Genomic DNA, 24,595 nt, shown 5'->3' with positions numbered 1-24,595 from the left:
CCTGTGCAGATCCCATAATCTCTAAGAAGGACTCCTCTCTCCTGTCTCTTGACCTGGACAATCTGTATATTAATATTACTGTCTGAGAGATATGACATTTCTCTTCCTGGTCTTATAGTTCTCTGTAGATAATCTGAAGAAGCCCAACAGTTTCAATAAAATCAGACAACAAATTTGTCCCATTCAGTCTCATTTCTGATTAAATGTACAAAACAGTTATTTCCTATAAAAATATTTCATAATTGACTTTGAAATAACAGAGTAATGACTAAATCACAGGTTCTAAGGAAGGAGTCAACACTCTCTTAATAAAAATTGAAATCAACACCTCTTACTACAAAAGATAAACTCAACAAACATCTGTGTTTAGTTGGACTGGTCAACACTGGAAAAACTAAATAGCTCTAGTGACATTTAGCATGGCCATTAGTTTTCCTTTCAGCCATAAGCTTCTAAATATACATTTAGCAAACATTTGGGAAACAGAAGTAGGTGGATCTCTGTGAGTTCAAGGCCAGGCTGACCTAAAGTAAGTTCTAAGTCAGTGAGGGGCCATAATGAGAACTTGTAACAAAGGAGGAGGAGGAAGAAGAGGAGGAGAGTAATAGAGATGAGGAAAAGAGAGAAAGAAAAGATTATGGCAATCAAAAAGACAACAGTTGGAAACATAACTACTTCCTCTTTTAAGAAGCTAGTGTCATTTCTATATTCTTTATATGAACAAGCATGCCAACTTATTATATCTGAAAATTGCCCATGTAGAAGAATTCCTAATTGGAAATAAATAGTATAATGAGGAAGTATTAAAATCATCTCTGAAAGATTAATCAACAATATCTATTATAATGGATAGATATGTGTAATTGATTGAAGGAACTAGAGGATGGTCATGAGGTAAGAAATAAAAATGACTACCAAAGACTATATATGAGGATTTGAAGGGATTTATTAAACCAGATGAAAATGTGCATAGAAACAATTATAAGCAAGTATGAGACAACATTTGCTAGAATGGGAAAATGACACAGAACATGACAGGGTGAAACACATTTAGAAGACAGACATCACCTTAAGGGAGAAGTCTCAATGGCTTTACATCCAACAGATACAAACAACGTACTCATACTAATGTTATAATCAGTCATGCTTCTTTTTTTCTTTTCTTGCTATACAGGCCAGGTTGATCTTGAATTTACAACTATCACTTTGAATTTATTCCTCTAGTGCTGGGATCAAAGGTGTTCAGCACCCATATGACTCAATAACTACATATATATATATATATAATATCCTCTACTATATATGTCATAAGCAATGGAAATGACATGAATTTTGGTAGGAGACACATCCCTACCTTTGACCTCATCACTGCCTGGTAAAACAACCAAGAGTACTGAAGAGTTTACAAATCTCTAAAACTCCACCTACATTTTCTGACAGCCCATGATATTTCACAATGTCTGTAAGTATTGGTTCTTGTTCCCCTTTTGGATTGCTTTCTCCAAGGGGTGGAAGAGATGTTGAATAAGAAACCTACATGAGACATACAGCTTGATGGAAGGAGGAATTTTCGCTTGGTACAGAGCCTCAGGGTAGATAACATATACCAGATTTTATCTAACTCATGAGAAAGCACACCCTTGTACTTAAAGCTGTTTTGCCTAGGAGTGCAATAGTCAGGAAGCAAACTGCTCTCTACAGGGCTGTCAAGAGATTAAGCAGAAATGGAAATTCATATAGCAACAGGATATGATAAATCTGTGTCTTACTTAAACTTACTAAAAAATTAAAAAGGACAAATAATTTAGAAGCTCTTAAATGAATGGTTTTAATAATTAATCTTTAGCGTACTTTAGGCAAGTACTCATGCATAAACTTGTGTGTGTAGGGGGTATCTTTTAACAGACAGAGTTTGAGAAGTAATCCTTTGGAGGGAAAGAGTAGAGTATGGCCTCATAGAACTGAGACAAAGTCATGTGCTTTTTCCGGGTCTTAGACAAAGAACAAAGGCAGTCCCTGTGATCCACACATGAGAAAATTCAACTGGAGCCTGCTCCTCACTAGCAAAATGAGTATCATACTCAGGAGTGAATGTCCTCACAGAACCTGGCAGGGCTGGCTGATGATCAAGAATTCATACATACTTGGAGTCTTGGCCAATTTTTTTTTATCATATCATCAAACTGACTAAAGACAACTTAACCTTTCAGAACTTCACATTTCTTACCTGGAAATAAACAGAAAGCGCAGCATCCTTCACAAGAATTTTGTGATGATCAGATAGGTGAAGGTAAACATATGTTCATTTCAGTAAGTACTAGTTTTCTGTTGACTTCTACAAGTCAACACATCAATACTGACCAAATGGTAAATTCATATTCTTTTGAGGGATTCTCTCATTATTATGGGATTCATTTCTGTTTTCCTTTGCTATAATCAATCACAGGTTGACAACCACACAATTCAAATCCCATATCAATCTGGTTTCCATTTCTACTACCTTAAATATCTGTACATTACTCTGATTAAAGTTACTAGTTCTGATTCTCACTTCCAGTACTTGTCACAATTGACTTCTACCTGCATCCTATGCAGTTGACCTAACTAGCTCCCTCTCTAACAATAGTTTCCAAGACACTTACTTCTGTTTTTCCCCTAGGACATTCTCCTGGACCCAACGATACAGTGTCTCGAGGCTCTGCCCTACTCTGCTATGCAGTGTTTTATTACAGGCTCTTGACCATAGGAATGGCTTCCATCTGACCTCCAGCTTCACTCTAATACTTGATCTGATTAAGGAACTATCAGAGCATGGGAGACAGGCTACTCTTTTATGCACCTAATAGAAAGTGTGTCCTGCATAGCAGCTGTCCCAAAAGAAAAGAGAGATGTATGGCAAGTATGAGTCCAGCAATCACTCTCAAGCCAAGGTCACCCAACCCAGCAGAGCTTAACATCTCTAAGTGAACAACAAACAATTCATTTGTAGGCCTCTGCATTTTAAAGGCAGCGTATTCCCTAGCCAACACTGGTCACTGCTCTATTTTGTTTTTCTTTTATATTTTTACAATATTTATATATTTTTAATGTGATACCTTGAGAATGGGACTTATGACTAACCATGAAGTTTATTTATATCTTATGTATCTTATGTAAACATAGCGGGGACTTGATTTTACACAATATTTTTAGTGTGCCTGCATTCTGGCTGTTACCCATCATATGAAGTCAGGTGGAGGAATTTCCACTAGCAGCATAACATCCGTGCTTTCAGAGCATTTTAAATTTGTCACTTTTAGACTAGGGATACTAGTAAAAAAAAAACCTGTAGTAGAATCCCTATCATGATAAGCATTATAAAAGGTCTTTGCAATAGCAAGAGCCTTCGGCTCAGTCTGAGATGTCCTCCTGGCTGATGATGGTCTGAGCAGTAACTCAGTCCAGTCATCCTGGACTCCAAAACTAGCAGTCTTTTCCCGATTGGAGTCGATGGCCACTCCTCAGGCATGCACACTCTGCTCCTCTGCCACTGTCACTCTCAGGAGTCACGATGTATGGGTAGCGTAGCCTTTCTCTCCTGTCTGAAGTCTCAAGAGGCTATGGCTAGTTACATACTCTTCTCCTACTCTAGAGAACAGGTATCTAACCAGAAAAATGGGTGTAGCTATGTAAAGATGAGTACAAAGAAAAATGCTTTATGTTATTTGAATCTGAACTCTCTTCTTTTATAAAACATGTTCTCCCAGTTCCAATTTCATTGCTGTAGTACTGTTACATTGTCTCTCCTAACATCTGTTGGATTCACATAAACTTTATCGCAAAACTGCTTTCCAGAGGCTTTTTGTTAACCTGTTAGTGCCGATACTGACAGTATCAAGATGATGAGTGGTTAAAACAAGATCAGCATAACTGCATCAACTCTAGGTTAGGTGAATATGGAAAAGAGAGGCACAATACTTTCTTCTCAGTGACAAAGAGCCTGAAACCCATGTTCTGCTTATATGTTTAGATAAAAGGGATGTCTCAAAGACCCTTTCAGGGTAAAATAAGATTAGATATTCTCTAAATTCAGCACCATCCTCCAGATCTTATTCTTGGAAACATTAAAGTATGTTCAAAATGGCATGTGACCACTTAGAAAAGTGACGTTTGAAGCATTTCCATCACCAACCTGCAGATATTGTTGACTGAGTCTTCTGGACAGTGGTGGTGGCATTTACAATGAAGGACCTTGGGGCGAGGCGTGGGGGCTGTACTCTCGCCATCCTCTTTCTTGGTACCCACATTTAATTTTCCTGAGCTTCGTAAGAGCATGTTATCAACGAACTTCTCTGTAAAAGAATAAAGAGCAATGATTAGGGCACTCATCCAGCCTTCTGTCCAAGAGATGATAAGACATTAAATTAAAATGAGAGCACTTATGACAGAGTTCAAACAAAAGACAGATATTTTGAAACTTTCATAAGAGTTTATTTATATTTAATAAGACATCTACTTATGTCTCACAGAGAGTAATAGATACAAATAATGCTTTCAGAATATAATTTTATTCATTAAATTAGAATAATTGTATTTTCTAAGTAAAAAACCTCAATGAAACAGTACTGTAAAGATTGCTCTATATATTGATATTAAGGATGAATGATGTCAGTCTCATTTTCACATAATAAATTCAAGTCTTGAATTTTAACTAATTAATCTGAACACAGTCAAATAATGGAGCCAGCATTTTAAACCTAAATTGTCTGAAACCTAGCACTATGTTTTTTTTTATCATATCACAAGGTTGATTTGAGGCCTATCATTGAATTAAATTGCTTTCTATTGTTGAGATAAAACCCTGACCAAAACCAACTTGGAGAAGAAAGGCTTCATTTAATTTTATAACTTCTGTATCCCATCTCTAACTGAGGAAATCAGGGCAGAAACACAGAAGCAGAAACTGAAACATTCATGGAGACATGATGGTTTCTGGTTTCTTCCCCTGGCCTGCTCAGCCATGTTTCTTGCACAGCCCAGCCCCACCAGGGCAGGAACAGAACCATCCGCAGTGGTCCAGAGCCTCCTGCATCCATTAGCCGCTAAGATAATGTTCCATAGACATGTTCTCAGGACAAGTTGATGGAGACAGTTCCACAGTTTAAGTTCTATCTTCCCTAATGACTCTAGCTTGTGCCAAGTTGACAAAAGCTAACTCGTGATTTCATCCACATTTAAGCTGTAAAATGTGTGTAGAAAAATAAAAAATTAGAAACTACATATTTCCAAAGGTGCCTCTTCTTCATTAGCTTTTACATATGAAAGTGTTGTATGCTATTACATGGTTGCTTCTGCCATCCTTGATGGGAGAGACTACTGACACAGGAAAGATCTCCCCGGGGCAGATTTTCTGGGTTTAATCACAGATATTCCTATCTTCTATATAGTTGTCTTAGGTAACTTTATAATACTCTGCAATACATTCTATTATTTTTAAGGTATCTTATGTCAAAAATTGGTGTGTGCATGTTATATAAAAAGAGCACATATTAGTTAATATCTCTTATGCTTCTGGCACTGTGACCAGAACTCTTACAAACTTGCCACTGAGTAAATTATCTTCTTACCAATGTAAAATTTACATTGTTTAAAAATTTAAAAATTACATTACAGTGTTTAAAAATTTCTTTCAAACCACATCAGCATGGACTGTAATTGTACCGAATTTCAAGAAAATGTTGAATTATAGATGTTTTGGTTAAGAGAAACTAATGTTACAATCAGAAGTAATGAATGGAATGTGGCAAATACTGTAGAGTACATTTGCTATATATTTTACACATGACTATAGTCATGAATTGAATCCGGAAATGAATTTAGGAAAAATATCTGTGATAACCTTCCCCAGACCTTTTGTTCTTTGTGCTAATTAGCCAAAAATTCATGAATAATTTGTGTAAAAATCATTAAGATATTCAAACCAGGTGGTATGGGTATATGGCTGAGTCAGCACAGTGCTCACTGGGCAAGCTTGAACACGTAAAGTTCATCCCAAGCACCTATAATAAATAGGTGGTCACAGTTGTGTCTATAATGTCAGTGATGGGGTGGGCAGAGGTAGGAACACTCTCGGGGCATGCTGGCCGGGGCTATTGTAATCCAACCATATACTCGATTTCAGTATGTTCACACTCTTCTATATGATAGTGTACTCTCCTGCAAATCAAACTCTGAAACACAGAGAAATAGTTTTTCTTAACACCTTGTCTTGCAAGCCATTTGTTAAGAATCTGTTCATAGAAGAATGTGAAAACTTGGTTAAAGCAGTAAATGTAGGTACCTCCACAAATTGTCCTGTCACTGTAAATTTATTCTTTGTAAATCAGGCTAAAATCATACTAAGTTGATAACCTGAGTTATAGGGACAGCATGATGAAAGAGAGTATGCAAAAATATTACTTCCTGCTTCCTCCCATAGCAGACCCTTATTTTTTTGAAGTTTAAAAACAAAATAAATATTCACTTAATATGCATATGCCCTATAGTCTAGTAACTTTTCTCTCCCACAGTTGAAGGACACTGGGAGGGTAAATCTTATGCTTACAGTACTAGATAGTTTATTTTCCATTTCTTCCCTTCAAGTCAGGGGCTTCAAAAACAAAGTACAATGAAGGCAGAGGTACTATTTCCAGTATGCAGTGGACACTGAATCCTTCCTGCCCTCTTTCCCAACCAGGCTTTGCCTTCTTTTCTGGAGAATTGAAGCAGGTCAAGGGCAAGTCAAAGGCTAAAGAAAGAAATAACAAAAGTGCTCTCCTCCCATGTTATCCTATAAGTGAAGGATATTAGTGAAGAGTTCTATCTGGAAGCTTCTAGTCAGCATTTTTAGTATGTCATGCTCCCATGCATGAGTCACTAGTTCATGGCCAGGAGATATCTGAGGAGAGCCTCAAACCTCAACACAAAACAAATTTATGGAAAAATAACTAGGAAGAAATAGATTAGTGTATAAAAGCAAGTAACTGTAAAAACAATTGTTATCAATACTCGTAGTTATTAAAAAGCATGCCAGCAATACAAAAAAAAAAACGTGGCTGTGAAAAGGGCATCATGAATGAGGAGCTCTAAATATATGACGGCATCACTGAAAGTCTCAGAAGATGAGTTCAAACATGAACATGAAGAAAGGTATTCAGAGACAAACTCAGCAAGAAAGAGGTTCAGCGATTGCATGACTATCAGTATGAAAAAATCAACATAGGAGACTCGAGCAAACAGTAGATCATCAGGTCAATAAGTCATGCACTGACTATCACAAGTTTCTAGTTTGAAAAGATGTGAGCTTAAGAATAAGACTCATGGGGCTGGAGAGATGGCTCAAAGGCCATCATTTTCCATTTCTGCTGATTGAAAATTTGAACATGAATATATGATAGGAACAAGAGACAATATGGGAATTGATATTTTTCCTCATGTAGCACACACGAGCAGACAGAAGTACGTGTGTAGACCATTGTAGTGCAGGTGGTGAATGAGAATGCAATTGTCCTTGCTGTTATGGAAAGGCAAGAGGTAGTGGTCCAAACTGTTAATTTCCCGATACCGAGAAGACATTTTAAATAAAGAATGAAAAGAGGCATACACATCATTGCTAAATGAGATAAAGAACTGGAAAACACTATTTAAAATACATCTCTACACTGTATTAAAACAAGCATGTGGGAGACATGGATGGCCTCGCACCATTATTCAGATATATGTGAAAAATATAAAGTATCTGACTTGCTGCACATTTTCTGTGAAGGAAGAATTTCATATCATGAAATTTTTTGTTTGCAACTAAAAGGGCTGTTGCATTTGTTTCCTCATCTGAACTTATCAGTGGGGTAGCAAATCAGAACTGATAATATTTAAGAACTATTTAAGAGAATTTGAAAACTGCTTTTCTATTCAAAACAGGAAATTGTTTTCACATCCTGATATGGAATAACAAAGATTCACGAAAAGCAAACCCAAAACCGAAACCTTCAAATTCAAGAAGATCATGTTCCTTAGCTCATCTTCACTTCTGGGAGTCACCGCTGAGCCACTGTGAATGCCTTCTTGGCAGGGACACCAAGGGCACTAGTTGTTTTAGACCATGCTTTGCTTTATTTTTTTCTTTTCTTTCAAGATAATGTCTCATTATGTAGCTCGAGCTGGCCTTGAATTCACTCTGTAGCCAAAGCTCTCTTCAGCTTGTGAAACCCTTGCCTCATACAAAGAAAATAGACTCCAAAAAAGCCAGTATAAGCAGTAGGGATAAGTCCTGGTGTCACTGCCAGTGGCCCCACAGTCTGCCCCAGCCATACAACTGTCACCCACATTGAGAGGGACTAGTTTGAACCTATGCTGTTTCCTTCTCTGTCCGGCTGGAGTTAGTGAGCTCGCATTAGCTCAGGTAAATGTTTAGGGAGAGCCTTGGACCTTCTTCAAAGCAATGTGCCTTACCCTCTCTGAGGAGTGGATGGGGGGTGGTATGGGAGAGTTAGGTGGAGGGAAGGGGAGGAGGGAAGGGAGTGGGAACTGGGATTGGTATGTAAAATGAAAAAAAGATTATTTGTTTTCTTTTTTAAATAAATAATAAAACTCCTGCCCCAGCCTTCTAAGTGCTGTGACTACAAGCATGGGGCAGCCCTGCCCAGTTGACTGACCACACTTTTGTGTGCTATTGTGTATACTCTCCAGAGTTTTTGGAAAACAAGTATACTTCATTCAATCTTGTTGATTATCAGCAATCTATTTGTTATAGGTTAAACATTCCTGAAAACCCCAAGTCTAAAACATCTACAAACCCAAAATTTTTTCGGTATTTAAATGCTGTCACATAACTTGACATTTATAAACTTTCATGTAAAAATTATTTTAAAATATTTCTAAACTTACTTTCAGGCATTTTTACAATGTGTATATGAATTAATGGCACATTTAGAACTGCATTTAGATGTGGGTCCTACCCCAAGGGTATCTTGTTATTCAGAAGCAAATATTCCAGCATTAAAATAAATAATCAAAACACTGAGACCTCATACACTTCTGTACTCAAGCATCTTGGATAATGAACACCCAGTCTGTAGTGTTTTCCAGACAATCTTATATTATCCACTTCAGCTACAAATGTCAAATATCCAAGTCTAGGGACTCCAAGCATCCTTTATGACCAAAAGTTGGCTTAAAAACACTGGGAAAAAATCAAGTAAAAGTTAGCCTTTACATAAAGATGATGAAGATGAATTATTGTTTTTAATCTTTATGTAGGAGAATGGAGGCTATTTTTAAACCAGAAAGACAGCAACAAGACCAGAAGATATATTAATATCACTACCTCATAACAGAGACAATAAAGACTTCTTTAAATGTAGGTAGCAATCAATAGCCATCCGGAGTGAACGTATAAGCTGGTTTTCATACAATGTCAATTAAGTAAATAGAAGAAGTGAGATGAGAAAAATCACTGCTTCTGATTCGATTTACCATTAAACAAATGGCAAACTGACAATCTGACAGAACTGGGGAGAAATTTCTTGTTTCTGTCATAATAATGAAATCAAGGAAGTAATTTATATACACGTATGCGGTTGCTATTTATTAGTCTATATATTGTTAATTCCCCAGGAATGAAAATCATTATATCACAGCTCTCAGCCACCAGAAAACATTGAATAAATTGAGTAAAAACCAGAAGGCAATACTAATAACCTGCTCAGCAGAGTGTAGATTCAAGGGTTTAAAGCATTAATGAAATGAATGGACCAGCCAGACCCTTCTCATGTTAAGTGTGCCCAAGAAAGGCTGCACAGAGGTGCAAAAAGGCCTATTAGGAACTTCATAGCTTTAAGTTGTAATTGTGAGAAGGAATTTATAAAAGGGTTAATTTCATATATAATATTACACAAAACTCAAGCAAAATCCAGCCTCACAAATAAAAGCCAGGCACTTGGAGTCATAAACAAAACAGTATAATCAGCTAAAGCCTGAAAGGGGCAATTGATTAGATGCATATACAAAGAATAATAATTTTATTTAAAATGCAATAATTTTGTTAGCAATGTTTCAATGCTGAAATAAGAAACAGAAGATTTACTATGCCAATATTCAGATGAACACATTAGGAATAATTAAAACGGATTTCAAATATCAGATGTTTCATTAAAAGAACATCTCAGCGATCTTGAGTTGCTTGTAGTTCTCTGACTTGGGGTTGAACTCAGAAATATACCCCCTCCACCCCGCCTATATTAGAATGTCTGCCGTCATTGTTCAAGTCTGGAAATGTTGACTGTCTTCATTATTCTACAAGGTCTACACTAGAGGGCAGGCAGGAGCAAGAAGAGAAGTGGAAATCACAAGTTAGCATTCTCATGGAAGAAAAAGTTAAAGTACTGAATTGTTGGATAACAATCCTTCTCAATCCTTCTCATTTCCCTCAAATATTCAATAATTATAATGTCAATAAATTTCCATTTTCTTTTCATTCAGTGATTTAAATAACTATTTATTCCTTTGAACAGTTATTTTCTAAGATTCAAAATGGAATTTTGGTTCCAAAAAGCTTGAGGAAAACTGAGTATTGGGAAAAGCTCGAAGTTTGCATCTCAAAACTAGAGTCACATGGAAAGATGTTGGTTCCTGGGGGATGCTACTGCTTAGGCAATGTCAATTGACAGATGTGGTCACTGACCAAAAGAGCCTGACAAATGGGCAAACCCCTCTCAGCTACCTCCTTAATAACTGGCCTTAGTGACTAACTGATCCTCCTTAAAGAATGTGGCAAATGGCAGTAGTCCATGGATAGAGCTCTAAGGGATATGCTGGTATCATAAAATAGGGCCTTCATCATTAAATACCTGTTCATGTCCCTATTCCTTAACATTGTGTTTTTCCCCATAAGCACACATCCACATTACCACACCACTCAGGTTGTGCTGGATGATCTCAATGCCAGTGTTATAAACCATCTAAAATCCTACAGGAGACCCTAACACAACTGATGAAAAAAAAAAAAAATAAAGCTCTGGTCATTTGTTTGTAATGTCAGATTGTAATTTGAGGAAATCATAAAATGGTTAAATAATCAATTATTGTTAACTTATATTTGCACTTACTTGGTTTGTATGTAACTAATGAAGAATTATCAGTCCAACCAGCACAAGGTATGAGAGAAACTTAAAGGTATTTTGGCATCACTCTTGTAAAGTTTAAACAGTTGCCGGGCCTTCATACTCGCTTTATAGTGCTTCTGAATTTACAGAAATTCAATCAAAATGTTGATTTCAATAAAAATATGAAAAATACTTACAAATATTAATTAATTATAAGCATTTTGATAAAATTTTCAACATAATGAAAATAGGCAGCCAGAAAGCCACCATGATGTTCATAGGCATTAAATAACACACTGAGTCCATATATATGCACAATCACCGAGGAAGATAAAAAACCTATTTATCCCTGTATTTTAAAATACTTAATATGTCAATTCAGGTCAATAGTGTTGGAAAAGAAACTAAACCATGGTCTCTTGATGATAATTCCAAAGAATCATCTAGATCTGGGCAGATCCCCAAGCCAGGAGCTGCGGTTCTGTATATTTTTATCTATGCTCTGCTTCTCAGTTATAAACCTATAAAGATGGATGTTCAACTTGCCACTGTACCAGGTCTGCCAAATGTGCCAAGGATATCTTCACATAAAACACCAGTTGACTAGGTGGTGTGTGTGTGTGTGTGTGTGTGTGTGTGTGTGTGTGTGTGTATGCATATGGAGCCAGAAAGATAAGATGCTTGCCTGCATCACGCCAGATATATATTTTCTCCATTCAAACAAAGCCCCAAGAAAGCATTTAAGATCTTTCAGTTTCTAATCTTAAATTGGATAATTACTAAAGGACACCTTAGTTACAGGGCATAATGGCCAAAATACAGAAGTATATTAATAATTTATTTATCTAAACATATTTAGTATAAAATTGGTGTTGTATGTATATACATAAACTAATCTTAGAATTCAAGTATAAATTACAATCATTAGAAGTGCATTTAGCAGATAATTTATGATGAAAAATTAATCAAAAAAAGTTAGAATATTCAAAGCCTATTACAGAGTTTTAAGAAAACTCTATAAACAGTTTACATATTACATGGCTAAGCATAAAGCTTTGTTGTTGGATTTTTGTTGTTATTGTTTATTTACACATCATACATTATAGAAAATTTTTGTAGAAACTAAACCAAAAATGGTGTAAATTACTAAAATACACTATTTTTGTTATTTCAAGGGCATATATTTTCTTATTAAAATAAGTTATAACCATTTAGATAAAAATGGATCAACTATTTTTTCAAAACCTTTATTTGGGATAATATTTAAGTCATTAAATCCATATTCTTAAACTTTATCCTTTAAAACTATATTTGAAGGCTGGGAATGATGTGGGAGTGATTTCTTATTAATAAAGAAACTGCCTAGACCCATTTGATAGGCCAACCCTTAGGTAGGCAGAGCAAACAGAACGGAATGCTGGGAGAAAGAAGCTGAGTCAGGGAGTCGCCATGATTCTCCCACTCCAGACAGACGCAGGTTAAGATCATTCCTGGTAAGCCAGCTCGTGGGCTACACAGATTAATAGAAATGGATTAGATCAATATGTAAAAGCTAGCCAATAAGAAACTGAAACTAATGGGTCAGGCAGTGTTTAAAAGAATACAGTTTCCGTGTAATTATTTCGGGTAAAGCTAGCCGGGTGGCAGGACACAGCCCGCCGCTCCGTATTTCAACATGGGAATGCAGTTCAGTCGGTAGAGGATTTTTCTGGCATTCATAAAGCCCTAGCATCAGACATAAATGGGCATTAAAGTCCATGCCTATGATCCCAGTCCTCGGAAGGTAGAAGTAGGAGAAAGAAGTATTCAAGGTTGATGTTGGATATATGGAAAAAGAAAGAGGGAAGAGGGGGAGGGGGAGAGGGAGAGAGGGAGAGGGGGAGAGAGGAAGGGGAAGGGTAGGGGAAGAAAAGAAGGAAAGAAGAAGAGAGGGAAAGAAAGAAAGAAAGAAAGAAAGAAAGAAAGAAAGAAGGGAGAGAGAGACTTGAAAGAATACAGTTCTGATGTTTATAATCTATAAATTGAGAATTGAATGTAAAACAACTTGAAATGTCAAAAGCTATAATAAATAATACCACAAGGATTTTACACAGCTCTAACACTTGACTTTAAATACTTTTGGATAATGCTGGGGTAATGGTACTGTCAGGCCAATACTTTCAATATGAAAGTTGAAATAATGTATATATAATTCAACTGTCATAAAGTAGAATAAGTTATATTTTGCAGCTAAACTGCTCTTTCCTGTCATTTGGATTTTGTACATCAGATTTTGAGTCGTCTGAGATTCTGCCTTCTATGACAAGAAAGAAAGGTTCAAAAGTGTGTGTGTGTGTGTGTGTGTGTGTGTGTGTGTTCATGCATGCACCTTTGTGGGCTTTCTGGGTCTTCTCTACATTTCTTGGAGAAGGATTCAAGAAGCTGAACTCCCAAGATCCAGTTGAAGAGTGGAAGGAGTGAGAGTATGAGCAAGGAATTCAAGACCATGATGGGGTCATCCACTGAGACAGTTTGCTTGAGCTGATGCAAGCTCACCAACTCCAACTAGGCTAGGTGGGAATGAAGAAGCATGGGATCAAACTAGTCCCTCTGAAGGGGGTTGACAGCTGGGGCAGACTGAGGGGCCACTGATAGTGACACTGGGATGTGTGTCTACTTGCATATACTGGCTTAATGGGATCCTATTCTCTTTGGATGTAAACCTTGCTCAACCTAGATGGAGTAGGGAGGGCCTTGGACTTTCCACAGGGCTGGGTGCATGGCACTGCCTTAGGGTTGGAGGGGTGAGGGGAGGGTCTGCAGAGGGAGAGGGAGGGGACTGGGAGGAGGGGAGAGAGTGGGAATTTGAATTGGTATTTTTTTTAAATAATAATAATTAAAAAAAGAAAGTTAAACTCGTACCTAACACAAGGCTGTATGTAACAGGACAATCAAATTGATTATTAAACTATATGAAGCCTCTCCATAGCAACAAAAAAAAGAAGCTATGAAATAGAAAACTTCTCTCCCTACTCACTTTTGATTTCTGCATGCTTGTTATAAGGTTGCTGAATTTCCTAGACTGACAGACATGAAAAGGAGGCCCAGAATCGCTAGGGTTCCCACTCAAAAGCCCAGCACCGTGGGCACCACTAATCCTGCACCTGTGATGTGTTATTCAGCCGTTAAGAAATGTGTCCCAGTCTGCGGTTACCTAATGCAGCTCAGCTGTTTCCCTCAGTCCTCCCTTTGATTATGAGCTGGCCAGGAAGATTACTCCAGTCAGGCGTTGAGCTATGTTCAGGATCCATAGCATATGATAGGGTCAGGTGAAAGAGAAAAGAAAACTCTCAAATAAAAAAAAAGATAAAAGAAAGAGAGAGAGCGGGAGGGAGAGATGGAAGGAGGGAGGGAGGAAGGAAGGAAGCAGGCAGGGAGGCAATGACCACAAAATATTATTATACCTCATTTGCAGATTCCCAGATAGTTAAAAGCTTTCTCTGACTTTACAGAAGTCAGAAAATAATTTTAAATTTGTTATTTAAATATCTGGAGCTCCACTGTAATAATACCATTCTCCAGGAAAGTATGGCAGCATGGATGTCTCCAGGATAGCTCCAGCACAATTTCACATATAGAAACCCTTCCTCAAAAAATTTAACCTTTATAAGTCCCTTCTGTAATTCCAAACCATTCATGCTGCTGGGAAATCAGAAGGCAGAACAACAATCGCCATTGTCCTTATACTTTTAAAAATCAAATATATTGTACCATTCGTTGTGACCCAATCAGAGGTTTCAGGTATAAAAATTACAATTCAGATTCAATTACCCTGCTGACATAATAAAGGTGTGGTAAAGCCAGAATACTGTAAACATCATAGGAATTCTGGAAAAGCCAAGTCCATTTGGAAGTATCTATCATGCAAAACCCATAAGAACTACGGACTTGAAGAGAGGAAAAAGAAACAGCACTCACTGAGCTCACAAAGCCTTAAGATCCAAGTGGGGAGCAGTGTCCTTGTACCCATTCTGCTACTTTTCCTTTGTCCTGGTTATGCTCCCTCACACCAAAACTTTTGTGGTATTCTTTTATATTCTGAACAAATTCCACACCATGTTTCTGAGGCTACTTTCTGTGCCATATTTAACACATTTAAGACTTAATCTAGATACCATGTATTTTTTTTTTACCAATACCAGAGGGCTAGGAAATAATTGTAGGAACAATAAAAGCCTGGAGAAAATTATATCATCTCCAAAATGTAACTACAACTTATATGTATATTTAAAAGGAATTTTTTGTTAATTTATATTTTGTTTAGAAAATAATTTTGTTGTCAGATACAAGTATTTTTTTTTCATTAAAGAAAGACCTATGTGTATGCATAGCATGTTTGTAGAAGAACAGTAAGAAGGAAGTTATTTTCCACAAGGACATTCTCTTGTCATCAGATTAGACAAGTCTCAGGGGCTTTCTCTTACATGCAGATAGAACCATTAGAATACTGCATCATAATTCCTGAGCAACCCTGAAGGATGACGTGTGATGCAAATTTTAGTTTTCTCCTTACTTTTCCCATTTATCTATGCTGAATGTACAAAGTAAAATAAGAAAGCTGGATAATATTATGAATATTTGTCCCCACTAATCAGATCGAATTGGCTACTAACGAGGTTCACAAACTGTACCCTACAACCACTACCTTATTTGTGGGAAGAAGACAGCCAAGCAACAGTGGTGCTGCATTCTAGGCAGAAGCAATTAGGAACAATCTTAAGTGAAGTTATGTTATTATAAACGCTGTGCTATCTTCAATCTGTGGAAGGCACACACTGGGACGTTCTGGCCCGAGACTGCTCAAGCTGTCCTTCTTTTGATAAAAATGATTTTGGTTTTTGAAACATTTTCTAAAGTTTTTTCAGTTTTGTTTTTTATTTTGTTTTGATGGTTGTATAACACTCAGTGCCTCAGTGGTTTTGTCTTTGAACGTCTCCCCAACTTTTCTTTCCATTTCCTTTCTTCGGGCATTGTTTATTTTTAGAGGCAAGATTTTTTTGTTGCAGTCTAGGCTGGCTTGAAACGTACTGTGTAGCCAACACTGACTTCAAAGCCGAGGCAATTCTCCTGCTTCAGATTCTTAAATGCTGAAATTACAGGAGCGAGTTACCATACACGGCTTTTATTTATTTTTATCCAACTCCCATACTTCCATTTATGCCAATAACATTGTCACACATTTTATTCTAAATTAAAGATGTTTCCTTCCTCCTTTCAAAATTAACTTCAATATTTGGGTTATTATAATACATAGACCACCAAAACTCAAAAAGATTGACTGTAAGCTGATACATGAAAAACACACCAACAAAAGGCAGATAACTTATATGTTGTATTGCTTCACCCTGATTATATTGATAAATTGAGTATATCATCTCAAATTTCAAATGGAGGAAGATAGGAAATATGCACTTAGCATACTTTACATGAATAATGAAAATAGATGCTTCCAAACCATCATGATTCTAATACAGAAACAAAAGACTGGCTGTCTTCAACTACCACCACAGTCAGAAGCTCGTCCACAGCCATAAAACCATGGGTTTAAGCAAAAGGTATTAGCATGTGTTTCAGCCATCAAGCACCAGTCATTTTATTTACCTACAACTTTTCTCTGCAAAACTCCAGCAAAACTGGGCTGGAACAATGATCGACTCAGGAGAGAGCTTGCATTACAAGCATAGAGACCTGAGTTTAGTCCCCCAGAACCCTCACCAAAAAAAAAAAAAAAAAAAAAGACAAGCAAGAAGCCAAATATGGTAGTACATTCAAACCTGAGTGCTGGGGCCTACTGGTGTCTACAACTCGCTGAGCAGTCCTCCTACTGTGGAGCTCCAGCACAATGAAAGACTGTCTCAAAACACAAGGAATAGTAGCCAAGTAGCCATCTGACCTCCACACACTTCATCGTGGACCTGTGTGCTCCTTTACACAAGTGCACATGCATACACAAATCAGTGAAATAAAAAGAGGTGGGCGAAGTCTATCAGCTCTAGCTACTATGCAAGTTGGGTTTGTTGATTAAAAAACAAAACAAAACACAGAAGTAGCTTTTTTAAGACAGTTGTTTTTGTTTCTCTATAGAAAGTCTATGGCAACCTTTCAGAGTAAATAGATCTCTTAATAAGTGATAAACTCACAACTGAATCTATTTTTTTCCTGTCGTTTATAAAATGGAAAACATTTACTTTCATCATTAAAACCATAATAGCTCTGTTAGTAACTTGAAGTGTCTCCCTTGCTATCCTCATATTCATTGGCCTAGGAAGCATTAAAATGGCATTAGTTACTAAACAGGCAACCTGGAATAGAGGACATCTCTGCAGTTACTTCTTACAACTTCCTAACTCTAGTGCCCACAACATGGTAGTTTTGTGCATGTGGAAACCACGGACAAGATTTTCCTTCCTACTTCCTCGCAGTGAAGAAGAAAGGAATCCTTCTAACAGGCACCCCTCCCAGCCATTCACCCAACCCAACTAAGCTAGATTCCTGCCTCTGCTAACTAAGTTCGATGCTTTCTCTCCAGCAGAGAGACACGAGCAGAGAGATCCTTAGTTATGGCATGAAGACTCTAGCTGATAATTGTGACTCTTTTAGGCAGCCACTCCACTATAAACCAAGAGCTGAAAGGCCTTTATCTGAGTGTTGGGATAAGCATCAGAAACCACTCATTTAAACAGATTGCAAGAAATCCACTGCTAATGCTGAGACAAAGGCAGCTTGATTCTGAAAGAAGAACCTGCAAATTTAGTAAAACCCAGTGCAGGATGCTTAAATTAAAAAAAAAAAAAGTCAGTATACTGTAACATAATAATACATGTAAAATGCCTGCCATATTTCAAAAGGATCACTAATTCAGTTATGAAAATCATTACAGAGAAGCCTCATACTCAATATATATTTATGGAAGTTTGATGATCTCTTTTACACAACAACATTTTATGGTAATAGCGATGATGATCAAATGTATATCATCAAGCAAAGCTTTCCCTGTCTATATGTGAAATGCCAATTTAATTGGGTCAGCATTCTTTATCACCACTATTTCTACAGCAAACTATCAAGAAGAGAACTTTGAAAAAGGCCCCATCAAAACAACAACAAAAAACATTAGGGCTCTTTTATCCTTACTATAAATCTATTCATCTGCGTTTATGATCTATTAGTAACTTGTTCATTCAATGCTTCAAGAAAACATTACACAGTTAAACAGAACCTACCTCAGGACACTTGAGGTTCGATTCTGCACATGAGTTAGCACAGTATGTGGCTGACAAGGGACCTTATCAGAAGTAGCACTTACACGGACAATGTGAACTTGTCCTGTCAGAAGACAAACAGAAATCTGCTTTTTCCACATGTCAGATGTCAGGAGCATTTCAAAACAATTCTGAGATCAGAGAAGAGAACACACAGGTGTGTATTATGCCAATGAAAGGGCCTGAAGGTGAGGGTGCAATCCAATCCCTGCTCCAGCACATTCTTGTGGGTATTATAAACACTCTCCAAAAGAATAGGACACTAATGTTAATTTTTTAAAAAACATCCCATATGGCATGAGAACCATTTGATAGCAATAATGTTCAAGGCACCTCTGTCTCCAACATCAGACTTGCAGTCAGCTTCACACAAACCTACTGTATGTTCTCCAATGTCACCACCATGAATAAAATTGTATCAGCACATACATTTTGGTTATATCACGAGAACTACAAAACCCCACAGGATCGAGTAACAAATGCTTGTAACCGGTTCACATTAATGGCTGTTGGTCCTGGGGAAGGCATACTGCTCTATGGCTGGCATCATAAGCCTGGTGAAGGAGGGCAGCCAGGGCTTGCTAAAGTGTTATTCTCGGTCTCCATACATAAAACAGCTGTCTGTCACCTTTCACTCAGCAGCAGCAACCTCAGAAGCCTCCACTAAATCTATGCTGCTTATTGGACATGGGGTGGAGGGGGAACGTTTATTATTCTCTTATTCAGTACATTTGAAGAATGTATTTTCAATTTTAATTTAGTTATTTTTGTATTCCTCTTTCTTACACCTTGCCTCACAACTCCAAATTAATGATTCGTCCAAAGTTAATATTCATAACAAAAACAAAACAAAACAAAACGGGGCAGTGGTGGCACAAGCCTTTAATCCCAGCACTCGGGAGGCAGAGGCAGGTGGATCTCTGTGAGTTCAAGGCCAGCCTGGTCTACAAGTGCTATTTCCAGAACAAGCTATAAAACTACAGAAAAACCCTGTCTCGGGAAAAAAAAAAAACTTAATATTCTTGAAAATTCAGGCTAGAACACCCTCTCCCTCTCACTTGGTCTCAGAGCGTAGGAAACACCAGATACAAAATGTTCTCCGAGTGCTCCCTTGCCCCATCCAATCCTCCTTGTGAGCTGCCTTCTATTTTCACAGGCTGTCTCAGGAGCTGCCCCACCTGTGCGCTGGATCTTTCACTCCCAGATGGCTGGCTAGTTATCCCCTCCTGGGTGACATCAAAAGAGGCCCTGGCCCAGTCTCAGGCCAGCTGAGGAAAGGCTTTAAGACAAAGAGACTGTGAGTTCCCTGGGAAGAAACACAAGTGAGCTGAGAGTCTGAGAGGCTTCGCTTACAGCTTTATAGCAGAACGTAGAAACTTACATATAAAACACGAAACCGGGCACCACCTCTTACAATAGACCAAGTCACACGTATAACAGGGTAACTGAACCCCAAACAGGTGTAAGAATCATGATTCCTAGCCTAAGCTATGTTACTGAGTTGGGAATCTACAGTGCGTCTTTTTGAGGCAGGGAAACAAAAAACGCTGACAAAATAAGGCCCAGGTGGCAAGCACAGCAAGCATCTCAGGAAGCAAGGGAAGATTTTCTTGGCTAAACACACCTGTCGAGATTAGCACTTTGGTCTGCAGGAAATGATTGTGACATAACTGGTGACCCCATTCCCTGGACAGGCAAACAGAGGGTGCTAATGGGTGTGTCTAAACAAAGGAACTACATGGATAGAATAAGAACTGTTCGGCTAACTTCCTTCTATTCGCTGATACCCTCAACACAGTACACCTCCACTTCCAGCTCTACGCTTCCCAAGCCAGGATCTGAGGAAAGGACACATAAGTCTTCTAATATCTAAAATCACAACAAATGAAAACAGATCCAAACCTGCCTAACCCAAAGCACAGGAAAGCATTTCTATTACACATATGAGATCATGTGATATATACAGGGCTCTTAATATATATTGATACAGATGTATGTGTGTGCCACTTGCTTGGCCCACCAAATTCAAGCCAATTTTAAGGTTGTGGTCTACATTTACATACTGGCAGGATATTATGCACATTTCAAATTAGTTATGCTTGTGAGTTTGCATTAATAAAACGGACAGGGACAACTTTAGTCATTTTCTAAAATGCTTTATTGGAGAAAAGGTCGAGCGAAAACTTGCTGCCCATGGTTTCTACTAGCACTGCAAAATAAGTGTGGAATGATAGAAAGGATCAACACTAGAGCTGTGGTAGCAAGTTCTCTCTGTGTAAACTGTCCTTGGAGCTCTAGCACCCATGCGAAAGCTGGGGGAGGTGGCACACATCTGTAAGCCAGAGCTTCAGGGGAAGAGACAGGAAGGCCCCTAGGACTTACTGACATACAATCCAGCAAACTGATGAGCTCCAGGCTCAGTGGGAGACCCTGCCTCAGAAAATAAAGCAGGGAGTGTTCTTATTTCTAGCCTAGATTTCTTCTCCTATTTATTCTCTCTGCCTGGAAGCCCTGCCTATCCCTCTCCTGCCTAGCTATTGACTGTTCAGCTCTTTATTAGACCAATCAGGTGTTTAAGGCAGGCAAAGTAACACAGCTTTACAGAATTAAACAAATACAACATAAAAGAATATAACACATCTTAAACTATATTCCACAACAGTCAAAATTCTTAAAAAACAGATGCAATCCATTTTTCTATCTTGATCTCCTACCACAGTATTCTCCCTGTTCATACTTTCTTATATACACCATGGTTTCTATATTCCCATATTGTTGCTCATGATATTATCTTCCAACAGTTTTCTTTTCTTCACCATGCATGTTACAATTCTGAATCAGCTGTATGCTTTGGTTTTAGTGTTTCCATGAAACTTTATTGTGATATATATTTAGCATTTTAAAAGTTGGATATATTTTTTCTGGCATGTGTATCTCTTATTGAAGTTACTATAATTACATGAGTTACTCAAATCGTTATTAGTTTCAATTAAATGTTAGGGTGTTGCAAACAAGTTATTTAGTCACATTGAATATTCATGCCTCTATGTATAAACGAGGATAAAATGGTCCTTGTTTACAGATAGAGAAAGCTTAGACTAGCATGGACTCTGCTCCAGAAAAGTTACAGCAGCTCATATAATATCATTAGGGACAGTATGCGAACAAAGAGTTTTCATTTTCAAACTTAACTAGCCCAGTTAAGGATTCAATGATGATTTGAATCCCTCTAACACTTCTAAGACATTAACAATTGTAAGTATAAAAAGTTTGAAAGAAGTTTTACATTAGCAATATATCTACTACCATAGTGGATGGAAAGACAATCTAAATATAGCATAAAACCATTAAAGACCATTTGAAATGGATTCTGCAGGGTACAAAATAACCTGATATCTCCAACAAAATCAGTGGTTTACCCCTAGAATTTTACTGCATATAAAGGGTTGCAAATTAAGGTAGGACTTTGGGGAAGAGATAGGCTCATTAATTGTTCTTATTGTATATAATTTTATAGTAGGTTTAGAACTCTCTTATTTAAATAAAAGGGAGAGGTGCTGCGGGAAGGTTACAGCTAATACCTACCTGCTTACTGGAGTGTGGCCTCCTGGACTATTTACCTGGATGTGGAAGTGTGTCCGGCCCCCTTCCTTCCTTTCTCTGCTTGCCCCTGGGCCCTGTTTTGGCTGTTTTGTTTGCTTTTGGATCTGATCTTCATCCATCGTTCAAGCAGAACATCGTGACCTTGTAAGTCTAACCCTTAATAAACACCTATCTGTTTTCTTAGTTCTGAGTTCTGAGTGTGAGATTCCTTTTCTGTTAAGTGTCCGATCATTTCTGCCTTCAGTTGTGGTATCTCTTCACAGCAGTAGAAACCCTAACTAAGATATAACTTGAATACTTACTTAGAAAATGTGTTAGAAATTGATCATGTTCTCTATTATCTTTTCATCTTAAACAAATAAATAGGTGATAAGAATTATAAGGCAAACTTAGTCATAGTCAAATAATAATAATACACATAATAATATATAATAATAAAATAATAGTGAATATCCAACATAGTTAAATGATGAAAGATTTATATACTGAGGGTCATCAGGGTCATGTACATAAAACACTAACATGATTACAGCAATGTCTCCTGAAACACATCCATAATAGTGCTATCTAAATCAAAGAAATGTAGTATGAGTGCTTGGAAACCCATAACCAGACTCTCATTCATAAGAGCTTTAGAAAGACACGTTTACTTAGTCCCTGTGAAACAGGTCCAATAATTTGCATAGAAACTCAGAGAAGCAGATGGTGAAAACAACGAAAATTTTAATAGAAATCATGACTGTTGTTAATGTTTGGGGCATTATCATAAAAATGAGTTCAGTAACAGCTTCTTGGCACTTCACAAGTATACTCTCACAACCCCATCTTGTGTAATGTAGAACGGTCTGTCATTTAAGATAAGTACATTAATTTTTAAGGAAATATGTTTAACAACAGAATAACAATGTGCTGGTTCCTAAGGCCATGATTATTTATACCAATGTACAGCTTCATGGAAAAAGAAATACATAAATGAAGACTCCACCACTTCTTCATTCATCCTAATATATACTTCTATTTTATAATTATTTATAAATAAGTAAGCAGGAATACAACTGTACAGGCCACCATCTGGTCATGCCCATGCATTTCTTTATTTCTATTACGAAACATGTGATTGTCATGCAATATAGTAACACAACTAGCCAACTACCATGGCTTTAACACACTTTGCATTATATAAAGGAGTGTGGCTTTGACAGCATCTCAATATATATTTAGGCATTCCTGTGCAATACATGTAAATTTTGAGCCATGAGAAATGCTGTAATCCAGGACATCTGAAAGTATAATGGGAATAAAAACTGGACAAAAAGAATGAAATGAAGGAAATTAAGATGTCCTCAGATTTGAGGATTCATTACACACTCCCTCACGCCACTTCAGAAAGAGGAAAGTAAGATTCCGAATGGCTGCAGTGTAGGTAGGTTGTTAAAGAGTTTGAAGTGGGAGGAAAGATTTCTCAGGACAGAGATGCAGACGTGTCAGTTATTATTCTCAGTTCTGCTCATGGGTTGATGGAGACGGTTCTGCCAAGCAGATTGTGGTTCTGCCCACTGCTCTCTCTACATCGCCATGCAGGAGCTGCTCTAATCAGGAGGAGCTAAAGGTCACAGTACTAGAAGGAGGGGAAACCGAGGTTTAAACACAGAGAGTCTGACTCCAAAACCTGACCCAGCACTGAGATGTGCCTTCCATCAGGAGTCATTCCTCAGAGTGCATCTGCAGAGTGTTTCTGACCCATGTCCAATGAAAAGGAATTTGAGCTCCTACTTGCATCTGCATTATTCTTTGGTCTTAAAAGTGTTTTTAATCTCTTCCTTTGAAGTGAATTTTAATGAGCCTTTAATTGTCAAAGGACTGCATAAATATTCATTAGACATTAAGAGCAGCTCTTTCTGCTGCCTGAAAGCCAGGAGACAAAACAGTAAGGCTCCCAGTCAGAGCAGATGTGAAGCAGGACTGTGAGCATTCAGTCTTAAAGTCAGTGTTTGCCTCAATGACTCATATTATCAGAACACTTCATGATGCTCAGTAAAAACACTCTGACTTTTCACTTTATAAGTTGTTCTCAAGAAATGTTGACCACTTATTTTATCTTTCATTCAGTCTTGAATGATCCAAAATATTTCACCAGCTTTTCTAATGCCCTTTGTACCAGTAACTAGTACAAAGCTCATGATGTTGGAGGCAGAGGAGCAACATGTTTGACCTCAGTCAACAAGGCAAGTCTTGGTACCATGAAAGTCTCACAACCTTTTCAACATTAGATCTGGGTCTCTAAAGAAGGTATTGCATGTTTCATAAACCAAACACAACAGTCAGAAGCCAGCTTCTCTCTCTTGTTTGGAGTCATGACCCTGGTTACTCCTAACTGTCAAAGTTTAGGTGATGCTCACTAAGGATCTGGGCAATGCCAGGCTTCCTGAGGTCAAAGTAGGAATCAGCTGCATTCACTCACTCAAACAAAGCTCTCTGAAACCACCTCCTCCTGTGATTCACCATTGAAAGCAACCTGGAAAAGAGAAAGCCTTGGCTGTGCTTTCCAGCGGGACAGCAATGACAACCGCT

The 24,595-nt window shown here is 37.7% G+C and overlaps 1 protein-coding gene across 7 annotated transcripts in view; it reads right to left on the bottom strand.

Moving 5' to 3' along the window:
- Bmpr1b (bone morphogenetic protein receptor type 1B) overlaps positions 1 to 24,595 on the bottom strand; it is a 301,342-nt gene that overhangs the window by 37,822 nt on the left and 238,925 nt on the right. For 5 of the 7 annotated variants that reach the window (XM_041648263.1, XM_041648314.1, XM_041648274.1 and 2 more), the window contains one exon: positions 4,172 to 4,331. In XM_041648263.1, the coding sequence (XP_041504197.1) occupies positions 4,172 to 4,314 (143 nt within the window). In that variant the 5' untranslated portion in view covers positions 4,315 to 4,331. Of the gene's footprint in view, positions 1 to 4,171; positions 4,332 to 18,382; positions 18,486 to 24,595 lie in introns of those variants that run through there. The other 2 variants (XM_041648284.1, XM_041648322.1) reach the window with 2 other exon arrangements.

This window comes from Microtus oregoni, unplaced genomic scaffold (genome assembly GCF_018167655.1).
Source record: "Microtus oregoni isolate MIOR12 unplaced genomic scaffold, Mior012 000000F_ref0000247, whole genome shotgun sequence".
Classification (NCBI taxonomy): Eukaryota; Metazoa; Chordata; class Mammalia; order Rodentia; family Cricetidae; genus Microtus; species Microtus oregoni.
The sequence above is the reverse complement of the archived record's forward strand: the minus strand, read 5'-3'. Positions and strand labels throughout refer to the sequence as shown.